Source organism: Enhydra lutris, unplaced genomic scaffold, assembly GCF_002288905.1.
Source record: "Enhydra lutris kenyoni isolate GAN:26980312 unplaced genomic scaffold, ASM228890v2 scaffoldscaffold62, whole genome shotgun sequence".
In the NCBI taxonomy this organism is placed as follows: Eukaryota; Metazoa; Chordata; class Mammalia; order Carnivora; family Mustelidae; genus Enhydra; species Enhydra lutris.
In genome coordinates this window covers 12,314,937-12,332,868 of record NW_019154146.1, presented here as the reverse complement: position 1 = coordinate 12,332,868, position 17,932 = coordinate 12,314,937, and the positions used below count along the sequence as shown (strand labels likewise).

Sequence of the window (17,932 nt, the reverse complement as noted above, 5' to 3'; positions counted from 1 at the left end):
TTGTGCTCTCTATCTAAAGAAAAGAAAAAGAAAAAAAGAAATACATCTTTTCTAAGTAGAGGCAGGGAAGTGCTATGAGTGTATAAGGGCTTCAAAAATCACAATATCCTGGGCCTGGATCTCATTCCTGCTACTTACTCATTTCACAACCTTAGTCCAGGCACTTCTCCGGAGCTCAGTTTCTCACATGTAAAATGAGGATCCCTATTATTTCCCAGGCTTGCCCTGAGAATCAAGTAGCACAGTGCCTCAAATGGTACCCAGCATATAGGAAGCAATTTTATAAACAGTACATATTATTATTAGGCCAAAATGATAAAAACCCAAGAGTTACAAAATGACTTAACATTGCAGTCTCCTTTAGAAAGGACAAAATTATACTTTTAATCATACAAAGTTATGTATAGTTTCATGTTATTTTATATGCTCAAAAATCAGTATCTGAGTGCATTCAACAAGCACCTGTTGTACCCCTCCTATGTGCCTGCACCATTCCCGACACAGGAGACTCAGTAACGAACAAGTCATACAGGCGTCCTTGCTCTCATGGGGTTCCTCAGCCAGGGAGTTAGCAGCAGTGGGGCTCAGAGGTGGTAGGATTCTTGATCTATTTTGAAGTTTAGAACAAAATGATTTGGGTATCGGGTACGGAATCAAGGAGGTTTTTAATATCTGGGACCTGCCAAATCAAAGGAGGAGTTCGCCATGAATGGACGTGGGAAAACGAGAACGGGTGTGGGGAAGGTCAGGAGTTCGCCTTGTCCAGGACGGGTCTGCCACGTCTATCAGTGATGCCACACTGGCCGCTGGATATAGAACTCGGGTGTGCAGGGGCAGAGGGCCTGGGAAGAGGCAGAAACTAAGGTAAAGCTAAGATTTATCTACAAAAATCTTTGGACTTAAAAAAGATTTAATTCTCTTTAATGTACACAGTGGAAGTGGATGAGGTCAGTGAGTTAGAGGTCTCTAGCAACCTCTACTTTTCCATCTCCTTTTTTTATACAAGGCATTCTACCTTGACTAAAGGTCTGTGATTTATGGAAGTTATTTGCATTCGGAAGTCTGCTCTTCTGAAAGAGGCTGTTAATATTTTATTGGGTAAGTGTTCGCACCAAGCAGCAGAATGATCACAAATGTTTTGAAAACAGAAATAAGGCCTCCTTACTCTGGAGGCCAGAGCTGGGAGCAGGCTGGCGCTTCCACCTGCCGTCAGGAAGCCTGAGCACAGGTGAATCCGTACTGACCGCAACGGAGAGCAAAGCAAGGCGAGGCACTCAAGGGACCTGGCGGGTTCCTTCTGCTACGGAAGAAACAGCAATGCTGTTTCTGTTAGCGCCTGAAATGCAACTTTACTTCGTCCAGGATTTACACAAAGAATTGTTTAAATATGTCCATGAAAGAAAAGTTTATATATTAAAATCTTAACACGATGGCTAAAAAATCCACAGGCTTTAGATTTCTAAGAGAAGAAAATACATCACTAAATGCCAGACTTAGAAAAGATGAAAACAAAGCAACAAAAACCAAAAAAAAAATCTAGAAAAAAATCCAGATAATTGAAATGTGTATTTTTTTCACTGCTTTTAAAGAAATGGCTGAGATCTAATATGGCTATCAACATTTGGAAAATTAAAAAAAAAATCCAATTTAAAATTATCTTCTTTGTAGTGGCTATGAATTTATAGCTTGTAGAATTAAAATTAATGAAGAAAAAGAAATATGCAAACCCAAAATAGATGGACATGAAATATGTCTGTATCTTTATTCATGGTAGTAGGACCTCAATATTTGATTCCCCTGTTTCACTTAATATGCTCCCTCACATCATTTTGGTGTAATTTCCTCATAACATTATCTAGAAGTTCTAATTTATTAAGTTACACTTCAGAAACCTTTCTCAGTGGAAGGAATAACAGAAGAAATTTAAGGACTCGCCCCCCCCCCCCAAACACTTGTAGGTTCACTGGTCAGACTGTCATCAGCAGTTGTTGTTTTCTTTTTCCTTTTATTTAAAAAAAAAAAAAAAAGTATATGTATTTTAAAAACTTCTGAATTTTTTTTCAAAGTTACCGATTTCGTGACTCTTGATTTCAAGCAAGTCACAAGCACTCGAATAAAAAGACAGTCTCAACGATCACTTGCAAAGCACAATCTAGTTAAAAATATTTCAGACCACATTCTTTCATTGGGGACATAAAAGAATAAAAGAGATCTTCCAACACAGATAAAAATGCAAAGATAAATTATAACTGTGGATTAAAACATAGTATTAAAGGAAAAGAAAGCCTTTTTTGTGAGCACCCAAATAATTCCTCCTCTGTATACAACGACACAAAAGCATTTTCAGCTTTCAGGTTTCGACAAATCCTGTTGTAACAACATCTCCCTCCCTTCCCCGCCTCTCCTTTCTTAATTCTCCCACAGCTCAAAAAATGAGATGGAGAACCTGGTATTTATCTTCCAGCACCATCAGCGGTTTCTACCTCAGATTTCCATGTTGCTCTTTATCTGCAAGTTAACTTGTTGGAGCTTCGTCACTAATACTCGGAAGCTGGGAGATGAGCCTCATGTGTGTGGCTTCTCCTCCTCAGACACTTTCACTGGAAGACACTGACAGAGGGGAGTTAAGACACTGACGGCTCCTGACAAAAGGTACGGAAAATGAGAAGCCTCAGGGATGCTCAGAAACATAGAGACCTTTAAGTATCGTGTAGCTTGGATTTTAAGTTGTAAATCTGTATTTTAAATGTTCGTTTTGTTATGAATAAATCTTGTCTGGAAAACGGACTTGACATCTTAATGAAATCCACTCCAGATTTTCTGCTGGCAAATAGCTGATAAAAATTAACATTTGTGGGTTCTGTATGCAGAACGTTCTAGAACCACACGAGCCTTCTCTATTTAGTACTAAGTTTGTACCTGCGACCCCACTGCTCCTGTTTACTTTCACAGCATTTCACCACCACCGCCACCAGTGAAACAAAGTGTGCTTTTATTCTGTACCAGACAGAAATCTGAGAGAACAGGCCACAAACTGTATCATACTTGTGGCTGGAGAAGGGAAAAAAAAAAAGAAAGAAAAGAAAAAAGACTTCATAGCAATATGGCTAACATGCCAGTACATTTTTACAAAGGAACAGAATAGTGACCTTCATTGTAGAGAACAAATTCTTTCTGCGTAAGTTCTCTGCAGAAGAAAGCATTTAAAATCCAATATTCAACAGCAAGCGAGCACTCCGCTAGCTGAATGCAATGTCATATTGTTTACACTGACTGTGGCTCTCTGTAATTTATCACTGCCAGTACTTGTTAATTAAGATGAACAAGCTGTCTGCAAGCCTGAATTACACTGAAATTTATGAAATGTATTGGTTAATGGGAAGAAAAAGGTTATAATTGGGAAGCTGAGCACAAACGGATCAACACATAAAGGTTACTCAACCAAAGTAAAAATAGAGAAATGAGATGCTCTTAGAGAATGGGAACAGCAATCTCGACACCGAGGAAACCCTAAGGTGAAAATGGTCTGGGAAGGCGGTGATTTAACGAACTGGCTGGAGTGTGAGACGTTAAAACCCAAACCTGAAAACAGCTATTATAAAACTACAAACGTGTTTCATTTTCTTCTAGAATCTTTAACTTCTGTTCTATCTTGGTCTCAGATACGAAAAGAAATTTGGAAAACAGAAAGAAATGAACCGTATGGTTCCACACAAAGCCTAATTACTCTGATGTGTGTTTAAGTCTGATATTTAATTTGAAATTTCAGGAAAACACTTCCCTAAAATTGTCACATTTAAGACTGCGAACAAAAATAGAACAAAGGAATTTCGACAGCCCAGGATTTAACTTCTTAGAGAAGCAGCGTTCTAACTCTGGGAAGTATGTACTCTTGATACCGGAGCGGATTAGTATTACTTCAGGTATTACACAGAAGCCCAGCATCAGCCTCCTTGGGCGAGTGTGAGGCTGAGCCATGCGTCCCATTACTGCCCTCTCAAGTGCTTTTCTTTCTAGATGGGACAGGGAATGAATGCAGTTGACAGTCAATGGTGCTTTCTGCCATTTTTCTCTGCTCCCGGGGAGCACACGGAGAGGCTCTCACCAGGGTATACCGGGGTAACGGTGGGGGAGAGATGGGGAGAGGCAGGAAAAGCAGGATACTGCTGCTGAGACCTCTGTGACACAGGGTGATTTACTGCCTCAGTGTCCTTCCTAATCGGAAAAAAGATGATGCAAAAAGTTCTATCTGCAGTTTATTTCAGCTCTAAGATTCTATGTAGATCAGCTCAATGAAGGAAGAGAAAAATTTCAAATGCCGTTAACTATCAATTGTCACATGACATAAAACAAATAAACATACTAATAACAGAGTCAATTTTAATTTGTGGAATACTTCTATGTGTCAGATATTGTTCTAGGCCCTTAAAATGCATTTAACTTTTGATATATATACAATAATCCTCCCCCTTTTCCAGAAGAGGATACTGAGGCACAGAGAGGTTCTGGAAAGCTAAGAGTTGACCCAAGTGTTTTGGATTCAGAGTCCATACTGCCTTTTGTGAAATATACATGAATTGTGGTAGAACCACAATGTCTTAATACATCATTCAAAAATTAATGCAGAAACACAAAAAAGCTGTTATTACTGTATTTCAGAAACCAATGTATTATTCCAAGGCAGGAAGCGCTTGCCAGATTAAAGCATAGCCAAGTCACAAATTCAGTGCTATCTTTTCTCTCCTTGAAAAGAAAGGAAAAAAGGAAGAAAAAAAAAGAAAAAAAAAGTTAAATTATTTTTGGTATCCTTTCACATACAACTAATGATGTGGTTATTTCTGGCCTGTAATTTCAAGATTCAGTGTCACTACTTCAGAGTCTGTCAGGATAACCGGTTTCGCAGCAGACGATTTCATTTGGGTCAGGGAATGAGTCCGGTCCCAATTAGACAGGATCTCACATTCTCATGAGCAGGAGACAGAGGCTTAACTGTTCCAGTTTTGAGTATCCTGTACCTGATGTGAAACGAGTGTTAACCTAGATAAGGATTTTGCAAAAATTTATTAACTGGAAATCAGGGATAATCATGCCTATGGCTTTACCTTCTCTCTGCGAATTTCCTTTCCTCCTTAAACAGTTCACTTGGGTCATATATCTGGCACATGGTGGGTGCTTAATTTTTTTTTTTTTTTAATAAAACCATCTTTTTGAATACTTGAAACTTTTCCACTATGTATTTAGAAATCATTTTTAAGAACTGGGCTTAAACACTGTTTCTAATTAAAATACTCCATAGGTAATAAGGAAGAGATAGTTTTAAAAACCTCTAATGCTATTAAAATTCTTACTAGATCCTCCAGCTGGAATCTGATATGTCAGAATTTCCTAAGGCACACTGCCCACGTTATAGACAACTTCAGCAAAGTTTAAGTTTTAAAAAGAACAAGTGGATAGCTCTTTCCTTTATGCCATGTATCAAGCACCGCCCATCCTCCGGCACTCAGGACAATGGTGGCCTCTGAGGGCCTAGTGTGAGCTTTTCTCCTGGGCTACCATGTCCTCATCTACTGTGGGGTCTACTCAAATGTGTTCTTTGCTCCCCCTGGACGTGGAAACGGAAGCCCTTTGTTTATGCTTTCTTTCAATCCTGATTTTGTCTTCTTTTCCTAGCCTTTGTCACTTGGCTCTCTGGCGCAGAGAGAAAGCTACAATCCTGATCAAAGATAAAGGTGACGTCATGGTGTCAGCTGGGCTCCAGCTGCTCGCTTTCGTCCTGGCCTTATCCGGAGTGTCTGGAGTACTCACAGCCACTCTGCTGCCTAACTGGAAGGTGAACGTGGACTCGGGCTCCAACATCATAACGGCCATTGTGCAGCTGCAAGGGCTGTGGATGGACTGCACATGGTACAGCACCGGGATGTTCAGCTGCACCCTGAAGTACTCCATTCTGTCCCTCCCCGTCCACGTGCAGGCCGCACGGGCCACCATGGTCCTGGCATGTGTTCTATCTGCTTTGGGAATCTGCGCTGCTACAGTAGGGATGAAATGCACTCGCTTAGGAGGGGACAGAGAAACAAAGAGTCACGCTTCTTTTGCTGGCGGAGTCTGTTTCATGTCTGCCGGGGTCTCTGGTTTGATACCAACAGTGTGGTACACAAAGGAGATTGTAGCCAACTTTCTGGATCTGACAGTTCCAGAAAGCAACAAACATGAACCTGGAGGAGCCGTCTATATTGGATTCATTTCGGCCATACTACTCTTGATCTCTGGCATGATTTTCTGCACTTCCTGCATTGAAAAGAATCCAGAAGCTTGGCTCTATCCACCCAAGCAGCAGCACATCTCCACCACACAACCAGAGGGCAATTCAGCATACAACCTGAAAGATTATGTGTAAATAGCTGAATGAGCATGGACTTTTAGATGCCTGCTGTGACTTCTGTCTTTTTGCTTTAGAGAAAAAAATCTAAATGAGGTCACTTAAAATGCCGACAAACTACTATGTACAATTGTTTATCTGTTTTAAGATTATTTTTCCATTACTATTTTCATGTTTTATCGAGAGGTGTATAATTGAGAGAGGTTCTGTTATATTAAGGCCATTAACTGATGGCTTTTTTCCCCCCTTTTAAGATAAACTGTTGATGTATCTTCTGGGTTGTTACTGATTGGATCTTATAAAAGAACTAAACTGCCAAATATACAAAAAAGCACCTTTCTCTGGTGTTGATCTAGGGTACCATCGGCTTTTGGTGTCTGTCTACAACACCACAGTGACTTGCTTCTGTTTTCAAGCCCCACTGTTTGAACCTAAGGGAAAGAGGAGATGTCCGCCTGTCTTCAATGCTGCCCAAACCAGCCTCCCTGACTTCCCACCTACTATGACCCTCCTGCTTCTTTTTTCATTTTAGAAACATCATGTACATGTGTGAGAGCCAACAATAGGACATTCAGAGTTGGTAAATGCTGCCATAGCAAAGCAAAACCAAACCAAACTAAACGCACACTGAAATCTCTGGGACTTGAAAGCCTTAGGTACAAAGTAAGTGAGAATGACAATAGTTTGACTGAGAATGTGCAACAGCTGCCACTTCCGCTGCTAGCAAGAGGATGTTCCAGACAAAGTCCATTTATCCTACAACAATTCAGATCCCTCCAATCCCCTCTCATTGGTTACTATTTGGATGATAGAAGTTACTTTTAAGTTGTCATTTTTGTTCTTAAGTTTGATTCATGTTAGCAGAACCTTGCTGTTCTCTAATAAATGAATTGTTTCAGTTAGTTAATAGAAAAACAAAGTATAAAGAATGTTTTTTAAAAATATAAGTTAAATTAAGAGATGTAATTCATATAACAAGAAAATAAAAACTGGATTTTCTAATGTGCAACGGGGACAATGCACACTGTTTCTAGTAATTCAGATAGTTTACACTTAGTCATTGTTCACCATATAATGGTAAAGAGAAAAAAAGGACTATTTCTTTGTACTTTAGTAACTCAGGAAGTGGCAAGAATATCTTTTATGTGAGTACATATTTTTCATTTGTGCCTATAGAAGTAGAGACTAAAGTATTTTATACCTAGTTAACGCATTTCTCTTCTGCAACAATGTCATTAGCTATTAACAGAATAGCTAAAGTGAAAAGGTACTATTTCATTTGGGAATTAGGAAAAGACTTATTTAAACAAGTTGAAATGATTGTTTAAAGTATGGATTCCTGGGACACGTGGGTGGCTCAGCCAGTTAATCAGCTCCCATTGGCTCAGGTCATGTTCCCAGGGTTCTGGGTCTGAGTCCCACATCGGGCTCCTTGCTCAGCGGGGAGACTGCTTCTCCCTCTGCCTGCTGCTCCTCTTGCTTGTGCTTTCTCGCTCTGCCGAATAAATAAAATCTTTAAAAAAAATTGATTCCCTTAGGAATAAAAATGTTTTCTAAACAAATGTCATACTAAAAATACCTGATAAAAAGAATAGTTTTATACAAATTAATGTGACAGGATTGCTAGGACACCTATATGGCTTTCTCATTTGGCTTAATGTGACTGGCTTCATTCGCAGTTTACGTATCCTATAGTCCTATACTAAAAGTTTAGTGAATATATCCTATGAAATATATACTTCAAAAAATAATTTTTACTTAGCTCTGGAATATTTTCTTAAAGAGATGCAAGAATGTCTTGAACTCCAGAAAAGCACCCATTTCATACATGTAACGGCCTAATTCTCTCCAGACCGGACATATCAATAACGTGTCTTGGAATCCCTCCATCCCTACGGGATACCCCCTGCTGCGCTGCTCCACACAGAATCCTCCCACACTCACCCCGTGCCTGCCTAAGCTCCGACATCCTTCAGGGTCAGTGGGGTCTCCTTTGTGAACACAATCCGGACTCCTGAAAAAGTTTGCTGTTTCCATCTCTGTACTCTCACAGAATGCTCTATCACAAATTACTAGTTTACACGATTGCACTTCCAACTAGACTGGGAGACAAGTGTTTTTTGTTTTTTTTTTTAACCATTGTATTCTCAGTAACTTGCAAAAGTGCTTACAGGGCAGGCCAGTCCTATTTCAGTCCTTCATGTACGTACACTGACTGGTTTAAACCCCACAAAGACTCCAGGTGGCAGGTACTATTCTTAGTACCTAGGGGGAACTGACGTAGAGAAAAATATCACTGCCTAACTTGCCCAAGGTCTTCAGCTAATAAGCGGAGCATGGCGTTCAACCTGAGGGAATGCGGCTCTGGAGTCAGAGCAGGTGAGTACAACGTCACACAGGGCACAAGTCTATACAGTACATATTACTGAATCGAAGTCTTGGGTTTGCCCATGTGAAAATGAGGATAAAATAGCACCTACTCACAGAGGGGCTGTGAGGATTCAATGAGACGATACGCACACAGCATGCGTGGGGGGATAAGCATGCAATGGACACTGCCCAGTGGTTCCTGGTCTAACCCAGTGGTTTCCAACTGGGGGTGGGTCGAGCCTGCAGAGGACATGTGGCAGCACCTGGAGACATTTCTGGTTGTCACAACTGGGGTAATGGTACTGGAATATAGTGGGCGGGGGGCAGAAAAGCTATTAAATATCCTATAGTGCACAAGACAGCCCAGGCAACAAAGAATTTTCTGGCCGAAAATGTCAATAGTGATAAGGTTGAGAAGCTCTGGTCTAACGTATTTGAATATACTTAAACATTCATTTTTTCTTTTTTTTTTTTAAATAAGAAGTTACCAAAACAAAACCAAAAGAAGAAAACACCAGAAAGCCCCAGAATATCATGCTTGTTTTACCTAGGACCAGACATTTGTGCATATTAAGTGTGTGTGTGTGTGTGTGTGTGTGTGTGTGTGTGTGTCTATGACTGAAGAATCAGCTAACAGTTCCGGCAAAAATGTAGACACAGGTTAAGTCAGGAGAACTGGGTATAGGAATGGATAGATTTAAGAGAAACATAAGTGATATCAGAAGGTGGTAACTAGTGATTCACTGTGCAAGTAACGGTGAAAGGGGTACCCTGAGATACCCCCCCACCCCCTCTGGAATACCTGCCTGATGTGGGCAGGTGAGGTCATTAGTAGACTACACGCATACATACAGGCAGGAGCAGCCTGGGGTACGTAGACAGAGGTTCAATTCTGGAGTTAGTGTTTTCTCATTACATTCCTTTTATTACCATATTTTTAGCTACATGGCTTTACCATAAATTAACTTTATTGACTTTTGAGGATTTCTATCCTAGCCTACAATCTTGCAGAACCTGTTGTATATCTCTTCATCACCTCCAATGACTTTTTTATTCACTTCACTGCACTTGGTACATACATAAAGTATCACCTGCAAAAATGCAACTTTGTTCCTTTCTTCCTTGGATTTAGAGTATTTCTTGTTTATTCCTGAGTAGTTATTAAAATATAACTAGTATTAAGGTAAATTGTAATAGTAAATATTCTGTTTCTATTCAACACTTGCTTGGTTTTTAAAAAAGACTGGTAATTTTCTACTTATAAAACTGGTTTTAGTTTACACATTTTTATTTTAGACTTGCCCACTTTCAAAAAGAATTTGAGGTTACTTACAATAAAATTTCTGGCTTAGTAAAGTACAAAGAACATGATAAAGGTGAAAGACTAAGGTTACAAAGAAAAGAAAGAAAAAATGCTATTAAATAATCCTTGCTAAAGGCTACCAAAAGATTTGAACATGAAACAGTCTAGAACTTCTAAGCAACCAAAGCACAAAAAGCCACACAAAAAATCTGACGGCTCCATCTATGGGTGGGGGCCCACCAAGGCCACTCTGGGCTTTCCCCAAGCTCCCACTGGGCTGCGCAACCATCCCCAGCTGCTGTGAGTGCATGGTGCTAATGGTGCCTCCCTTGGTAGGTTAGGGAACCAGTGCTTCTAGGAGGTGGCCAGAGCCAAAGACTGGCACAGAGGTATACAACAGGCTGCTTCCTTGACTGACTCTGTGGGACAATTTGTGCCCCAGAGCTCCCCTTCTCCCTGCCACCCTATAACCCGGTGGAATCAGGTTGAAGGAAATCTCCAGGCAGAACAATATTCCTGGCTTAGCTTTTTCCCCTTTGCTTTATCCTGCTCCCCACACCACTCTTCTGAGAGCACTCAATACACCACCTTCACAAAAATTCTTACCACAATCTCTGAATCCACAACACCAGACCTAACACGGAAGAATATTATTTAAGCAGAAGAACGTTAAGTCTTCTGACCTTTTGTCCAAAGGATTCTCAACCACAGGATAACATACAACAGAAATATCCTCAATATCAGATTCTGAAAAACACAAAGGCATGGCTTTCTTACGTGAATCCACCCATTTTACTAAGCTCGAGATTATTTCACAGAGAAGTCAAGGCCTTGAGGGCTGTCAGCAAGGATAGCTGAAAGCTTCTGAAATGTGATCCTCAAAGGTCAGGCGTGGATGCCTCAAGTCCTGACCTTTTCTTTATAATGTCATGGGTCTATCATCATTAATTCATCTAAAATCGTACTGACAGTGTGTTTAAATCTGTACCACGTTTAGGGATAACTTGATCCATATGCAGTACTCCTAATACGCAAAATTAGATATAAACTATATGAAGTTCTTAAAAATTAAAATCTATACAACTATATCAAAATATACCAACGTAGTCCATAAATGTTTGCTTATAATCATAATAGCTACTTTCCACTAACTACCTCCCAATGCTAGATACTCCCATTACTTCACATTGATTATCTCTATTTGTCAAAACAATCCTTCAAGGGTGACAATACTGCCCCAATTCAGGTATTAAAGTTCAGCCTATTAACCTAACCAAGTTCTCATAATTAGGAACATTCGAATTCCAGTAGGTCTAGCTTCCTTTAAAGTACTGCCAGTTCTTCCACTAGAGTGTACCGCTCCTATCATGCTAACCGAAAGAGCCTGTTGCAATTCTCCTTTTATAGTGACTTACCTAGTGGGTCCAACTACAGTATAGTGATGAGACCTAAAGCCTATCCATTCTGTTGGAAGTATTTCCTACAGAAATAAAAATTAAAAAGATTTATTTTATTTGAGAGAGAAAGAGAGCACACAGTAGGGAGTGGCAGGGGGAGAGTAAGAGATTTATATTCCCAAGCAGAATCTGTGCTCAGCATGGAGCCTGACCCAGGGCTCGATCTCACAACTCTGAGATAAGGACCCTGAGATCATGATCTCCTGAGATGATGACCTGAGCCAAAACCAAGAGGCGGATGCCTAACTGACTGCGCTACCCAGGTGCCCCTGTTGGAAGTATGTTAGGTTATGAGCCCCATGACCACAATTTTAAAAGAGAAAAATAACACAGAATTTTGAGGTTCTAGCTAACAGCTTAGTAGTCCTCAAACTTGAGTAACGTGAAGAACAGCTTCATCAATAGATCAGTAAAAAATTACTGCAGAACCCCAGAAATATGTGGATTCTCAGAAGACTAGAGATGTCAGCTTGAAACTAGTGTTGTTTGCTCATGGAAGCAGTTTTTAGTCATGAATCTGCACTGCAAAAGAACTATTTTGTCTTGTCATTGGTAAAATAACTCAAAAGTGAAATGGAAATACAAAACTTTAAAATTCTAACTTAAACTCTATATACTACAAACTCTAGGAGATTAAGGCACTCTAGAGTAAGCCAACGGATATACTTTTATGACTCTAAGAGGTTGCATTTTCTGTAGATATAGAAGAATTTGCGGTTCAAATTTTGGTATAGTACTGGGGACAGCACTAGAGAAGTTAATGAGAGTAACGAGTTTAGTAAGAATTTAGGTCGACTAGCCAGGAAAGGATTGTTACAGTTCCATGGAAATAAAAGTTCTGCTATTAAAGCTTGATTATAAATTAGTCTAAAGACCAATAAAGAGAGGGGATTAGAGATTCTCACAGGAAAAAGCCTAAGTGATTATAAATAGGCTCTTGAAATACCACAAAAGCAGTGCTCATATCTAATTCTCAGGATTGGTTGAGAATAAGTACTGAATTTTAGGAAGTTTCTTTCAGCATCTATAGAGAAGTAACCTCCCTCTCTCAATTCCCCAATGAACCTGCCTGTACTTCTAAGCATATTTTACTTGTATTGTGGTTAGTGTGTTTATGACTTTCTCCCCTTGTGTTCATAAAACGTTAGCCAAAGGGACAGCCTTATAGTGTTATTTTATCTTCTCTATAAAATTCTTCCCCTTTCTTAAGAAAATAAAACCTTTAAAAACTTAGTCAATACAATTATCAGTAATAATATTTTCTGGCTTTCCTCAGAGTATTCCTGATCTGCTCTAATATGATAAAACTACTTCAGAGCAGCAGAGAATTCTTCTAGAACCAAAATTTAATCATTTGATTTACTGTTTTGCTTTATTATAATACATTCTCTCTCCCTGATAACTGTGCTCCTAGATTACAAATAAATTCCCTGCACGTAATATTTACAACACAATAAAAAGCATGTAAAGAAAATCGCTGCAAATATGTTTAATTTGCCAAAAAGCAAACATCCCTCACGAAAGTGAACCAAAAATATAGCTAGCATTTTTCCAAATAATAAGTATTTTCATGAGGCCTTAATTCTAGAGGATAGAACATTTAATTAACTAACTACATGTATATCTTATCCCAAAATCAAAGATAAGGTTGGTAACAACCTCCAAACACCATCAAATGACCTCAAGTAGGTAATGAAAACAAAGAGAAACTTTCCACTAAAAATATTCCAAAGTCCAATGTAAGAAACCCTTGGTAAAATTTAAATAGCTTAAAGACTCTGGATTATGGTAATAACCCTAACTATAAAAGCCTGGAAGTTAAGATCTTGGTATATTTGGGTTTGACACTATTCAAAATGTTATATACACACTATGTGCATTACAAGAAAAAAGCAAGCTAATATGGTAAGTTTTCTTCATTACAATGGCCACCTTAGTTCTAGGACAGAAAATACCTGAAAGCACAAATATTTTTAAATCTGATGATGGCCTAGAAGACATCTCCAGTCATTGAATTCAGTCTAGGATCTAACAGGGTCTATTATTTTGGAAGAAGTCATTTAAAATGTCTGAAACCTGGAGATGCTAAAAGGAGGTGGTACTGATGAGTTCTCTGAGCCTGACTCAGAAAAAGCTGAAAACTGTTATGTAAGTGGAAGATGGACTGAATTCCTATAGTCACCCAAAAGCTCAGCTAGTTGTGGTGGACAACATGGCAGAGGAAGTGGAAGGTGGTAGCAGAGAATATGCAGACTTCGCAGACCATGCTTTAAGACGTACAAGCAGGTCTAACACTACCGTTTGGGACCCCATTCTAAATATATAATCTGATTCTACCTAACTCTAAAAGCCACATTATACAGTTTTGTTTTTTTTTTCATGCTATTTATTTTCCTTAATAAATCTCAAGTAACATAAGGGAAACTTTACATGACTATTCTGGAGAGTTTCAGTAAGCAAGAAGGCATCTGTTCATCACAGCTATAAACTCCCTGAAGGCAGGCTCCATGTCAGAATGGATTCCCCCCTAGTTCCCTTTACCTAAGCCCAGGCCTTTACATGCAATAGCTACTCAATATACATCTGACAAACAAACAAACAAAAATCTTTTATGTCCGGTAGTGACTCATTCAGTAGTAGTTATGCTAAGACAGACACCACTGTATTGATTTTTATTTTTGGCAGAGAAACTTTGTAATTAACACTCTTCTGTAATTAGCATATAATAGTAACAGCCTAGTTTAATATCCAACTATTTTTCACAGATGATTAATCACAAGTAATACTTCCAAAACAGTCTTTCAAAAAAGTGGAAAAAGGAGGACTGGAAGAAGATGATGGATTAGGAGGACCCTGAGCTCACCTCCTCCCATGCACACACCAAGAGCTACATCTGTGCAACTACCTCTAAAAATGACCAGAAGACCAGGAGGACAGACCTTCCAGTCTATCACAGAGAGGCTGCCACACTGGAAAGGGGAAGAGGATCAGAGATACAGTTGGGAACCAAACCCCCAGTGAGACTAAGCACAAGGAGAGGGACAACACAAGCACAGAGGAGTGAGAGGACTGGATCCAACAACGAGCAATGGGAAGACAAATAGCCATTATAACTGGCTTTGAAAACCAGGGAGGCTTAACTTAACAGTACTTTAAAAATCAGGGGGATTAATTCCAGGAGAGCAAGAGGGACAGGAAACTGAGTCCCCACCCTTAAAAAGCCAGCATAATAAATAACTCCATCCAAGACACAGTACAAAACCAGCAGTATGAGAAATGACTACGACATACATGAAGGAGGTTTACTTACTAATCTCAAAATGTGCACTAACACGGCAGGGATCTTTAGAAGATCTCTCAGAAAACAAAAGTGCTGGCAGGCAACATTTCTCTTCCTCTCTCTCAGCCTAGGTTAGCTGGATGTTTCTGGGAACTGGCACTAACACTCTCCACCTGTCTAGCTGGCACTGCACACCCCTCCCCCATGATCACCTGTAGACGGGCCCATCTAACCTGCCTGTTTTGGCAGGTGTCCCTCCAGAGTGGCTCTTGCCCTGCCATACACTGCGAACAGCCCTGGCAGGGAGTGGGACTCCAGAGTGACTTCTGCCCTGGGGAGAGGGAGAGCTAACCCCACACAGCAGTTCCAGTAGTTGAGAATTTTAGCTGGCTACACAGGGACAAAGTCCTGCCATTCACCGTGTCCACAGCTGTGGCAGAGGCGGCCTGCAAACACCTAGTCTGACTGCTTCCCTTGCCCACCTACAAGCCCACACAGTCTTCAGACAGTGCAAGGACTCAACGCAAGGATTCAACCTTGTCCAGTGCACCCAGAGCATGCAAAGTGGGTCACAGCAGCTGACTGGGCTGAAGACAAATGTGGCTCAGTCACAACAGTAGGGCACATGCAGTCCGTACGGGAGACCTCCCTGGAGCACCTGCTTCTTGTGACCAGGGCACCACAGGACTTCTACACTAGGCCATGACCTTCAAGACCAGAAGACTTGGCTGACCTCCCCTACTCAAAAAAAAAAAAATTAAATAAATAAATAAATAAATAAATAAATAAATAAAACCGAAAGCTAGACAAAAATGAAGAGATAGAATATGTCCCAAATGAAAGAACAGGATGAAATCACAACAGAAGAGCTAAATGAAATGAGGATTAGCAAAATGCCTGATAAAAAATAAGAGGAATGCTCATAAAGATATTGGACTTGAGAAAAAAAAAAAAATGGGTGAATCCACTAAGAACTGCATCAGAGAGAGAGAAAATACAAAACGGAACCAGTCAGAGATGGAGAATTCAGTAACTGAAATAAAAAGACACAACAGAGGGAATCAGTAGAGGATTAGGGGAGGCAGAAGAGTGGATCAGTGATCCAGAAAACAGTAATGGAAAGCAATCAAGCTGAAGAGCAGAAAGAAAAAAGAGCAAAAAATGAGAATAGGTAAAGGGATCTCAGTAACATCAAGTGTAGTAACATTTGCATTATACAGATGCTAGGAGGAGAAAATATAAAAAGGAAGTAAACTTGTTTGTGAAGAAGTAAGAGCTGAAGCCTTCCCTAATCTGGGAAAGGAGGTATCTAAATCAGACAGCACAGAAAGCCCCTAACAAGATTAACCCAAGAAGGTCCACACCAAGGCACAAAATAATTAAAATGTAAAAAAGTAATAATAAAGAGAGAATGTTAAAAGTAGCATTAAAAAAAAAAAAGTTACATACAAAGGAAACCCCATAAACTATCAGCTGATTTTTCAGCAAAAACTTTGCAGGCCAGAGGGAGTAGCATGATACCTTCAAAGTGCTGAAAGGAAAAACAACAACAATAACAACAACAACAACAACACCCCAAACCTCCAAAAAACCCAGGCAATCAGAATACTCTACTCAGCAGGGTTATTATTCAGAATTGAAGGTTAGATAAAGAGTTTCTTAGACAAACAAATATTAAAGGAGATCATCACCACTGAAAAAGACTTAAAAGAAGTGTTAAAAGGGACTTGAGTGGAAAGAAAAGGTCATAACTAAAAGAAAATTATGAAAGAAAAAGCCTTCAGAGATGAAAGCAAACTTCTGATAAATCTAGTAGATTAAATCACTTATGGGGCACCTGGGTGGCTCAGTGGGTTAAGCCTCTGCCTTTGGCTCAGGTCATGATCTCAGGGTCCTGGGACTGAGCCCCGCATTGGGCTCTCTGCTCAGCCAGGAGCCTGCCTCCCCCTCTCTCTCTGCCTGCATCTCTGCCTATTTATGATCTCTCTCCCTCTGTCATATAAAGAAATAAAATCTTTAAAAAATATATTACTTATTAAGCCAGTATGGAGGTTAAAACACAAAAGTAGTAAAATCAATTGTATCTACAAAACTCAGCCAAGGGATTTTGCTTTTTATAAAATAAAAAAATGTAAAATATGATATCATATACATAAAATATGGAGGGGAAATAAAAATTTAGTGCTTTTAGAATGTTTTCAACCCTAAGACATCAACTTAATACAGACCACTATACAATAAGGTGATATATACCAGTCTGTTAGTAACCCAAAATCAAAACCTGTAATAAATACACAAAAAATATAGCAAAGAAATCCAAACATAACACTGAAGAAAGCCATCAAACCACAAGGGAAGAGAGCAAGAGAAGAAGAAAGGAATAGAGAACTATAAAAACTGAAAAATAATGAACAAAATAGCAATAAATACATACCTATCAATAATTACTTTAAATGTATATGGACTAAATCCTCTAGTTAAAAGACATAGGGTGACTGAATGGATTATAAAAAAACAACAAGATCCAACTATATGTTGCCTATAAGAGACTCACTTCAGATCTAAAGACACATACAGGGGTGCCTGGGTGGCTCAGTGGGTTAAAGCCTCTGCCTTCGGCTCCGGTCATGATCCCCGGGTCCTGGGATCGAGCCCCACATCGGGCTCTCTGTTCGGCAGGGAGCCTGTTTCCTCCTCTCTCTCTCTCTCTGCCTGCCTCTGCCTACTTGTGATCTCTATCTGCCAAATAAATAAAATCTTAAAAAAAAAAGATTTAAAGACACATACAGACTGAAGGTAAAGGGCAATAAAACCATACACCATTCAAATGGAAGTGAAAGAAAAACGTGTCAGGGTAGCAATACTTATATTAGACAAAAAAGACTTTGTAAAACAAAGACTGTAACCAATGACAAAGAAGGGCACTACATAAAGATAAATGGAAAAATCCAACAAGCCGATACAACAACTGTAAATAGCTATGCACCCAAAATAGGAGCACCCAAACACATAGAGCAATTATTAATAAACAAAAAGGGAGAAACTGACTTTAATACTGTAATAGCAGAAGATTTTTACACCTGACGTACATAAATGGATAGATCATCTAGACAGAAAATCAACAAGGAAATGGTGCCTCGAAC

At 39.5% G+C, this 17,932-nt stretch overlaps 2 protein-coding genes across 4 annotated transcripts in view; one reads left to right on the top strand and one right to left on the bottom strand.

The window, feature by feature from the left end:
- The window catches only part of LOC111158679 (transcription factor B1, mitochondrial), a 72,641-nt gene that overhangs the window by 16,028 nt on the left and 38,681 nt on the right, over window positions 1-17,932 (bottom strand). The window lies entirely within an intron of this gene.
- On the top strand, window positions 2,589-6,556 carry LOC111158680 (claudin 20). The gene is made up of 2 exons (XM_022520884.1): window positions 2,589-2,652; window positions 5,671-6,556. Exon 2 carries the CDS (start codon window positions 5,738-5,740, stop codon window positions 6,395-6,397), a length of 660 nt encoding a protein of 219 aa, XP_022376592.1. The 5' UTR covers window positions 2,589-2,652; window positions 5,671-5,737; the 3' UTR covers window positions 6,398-6,556.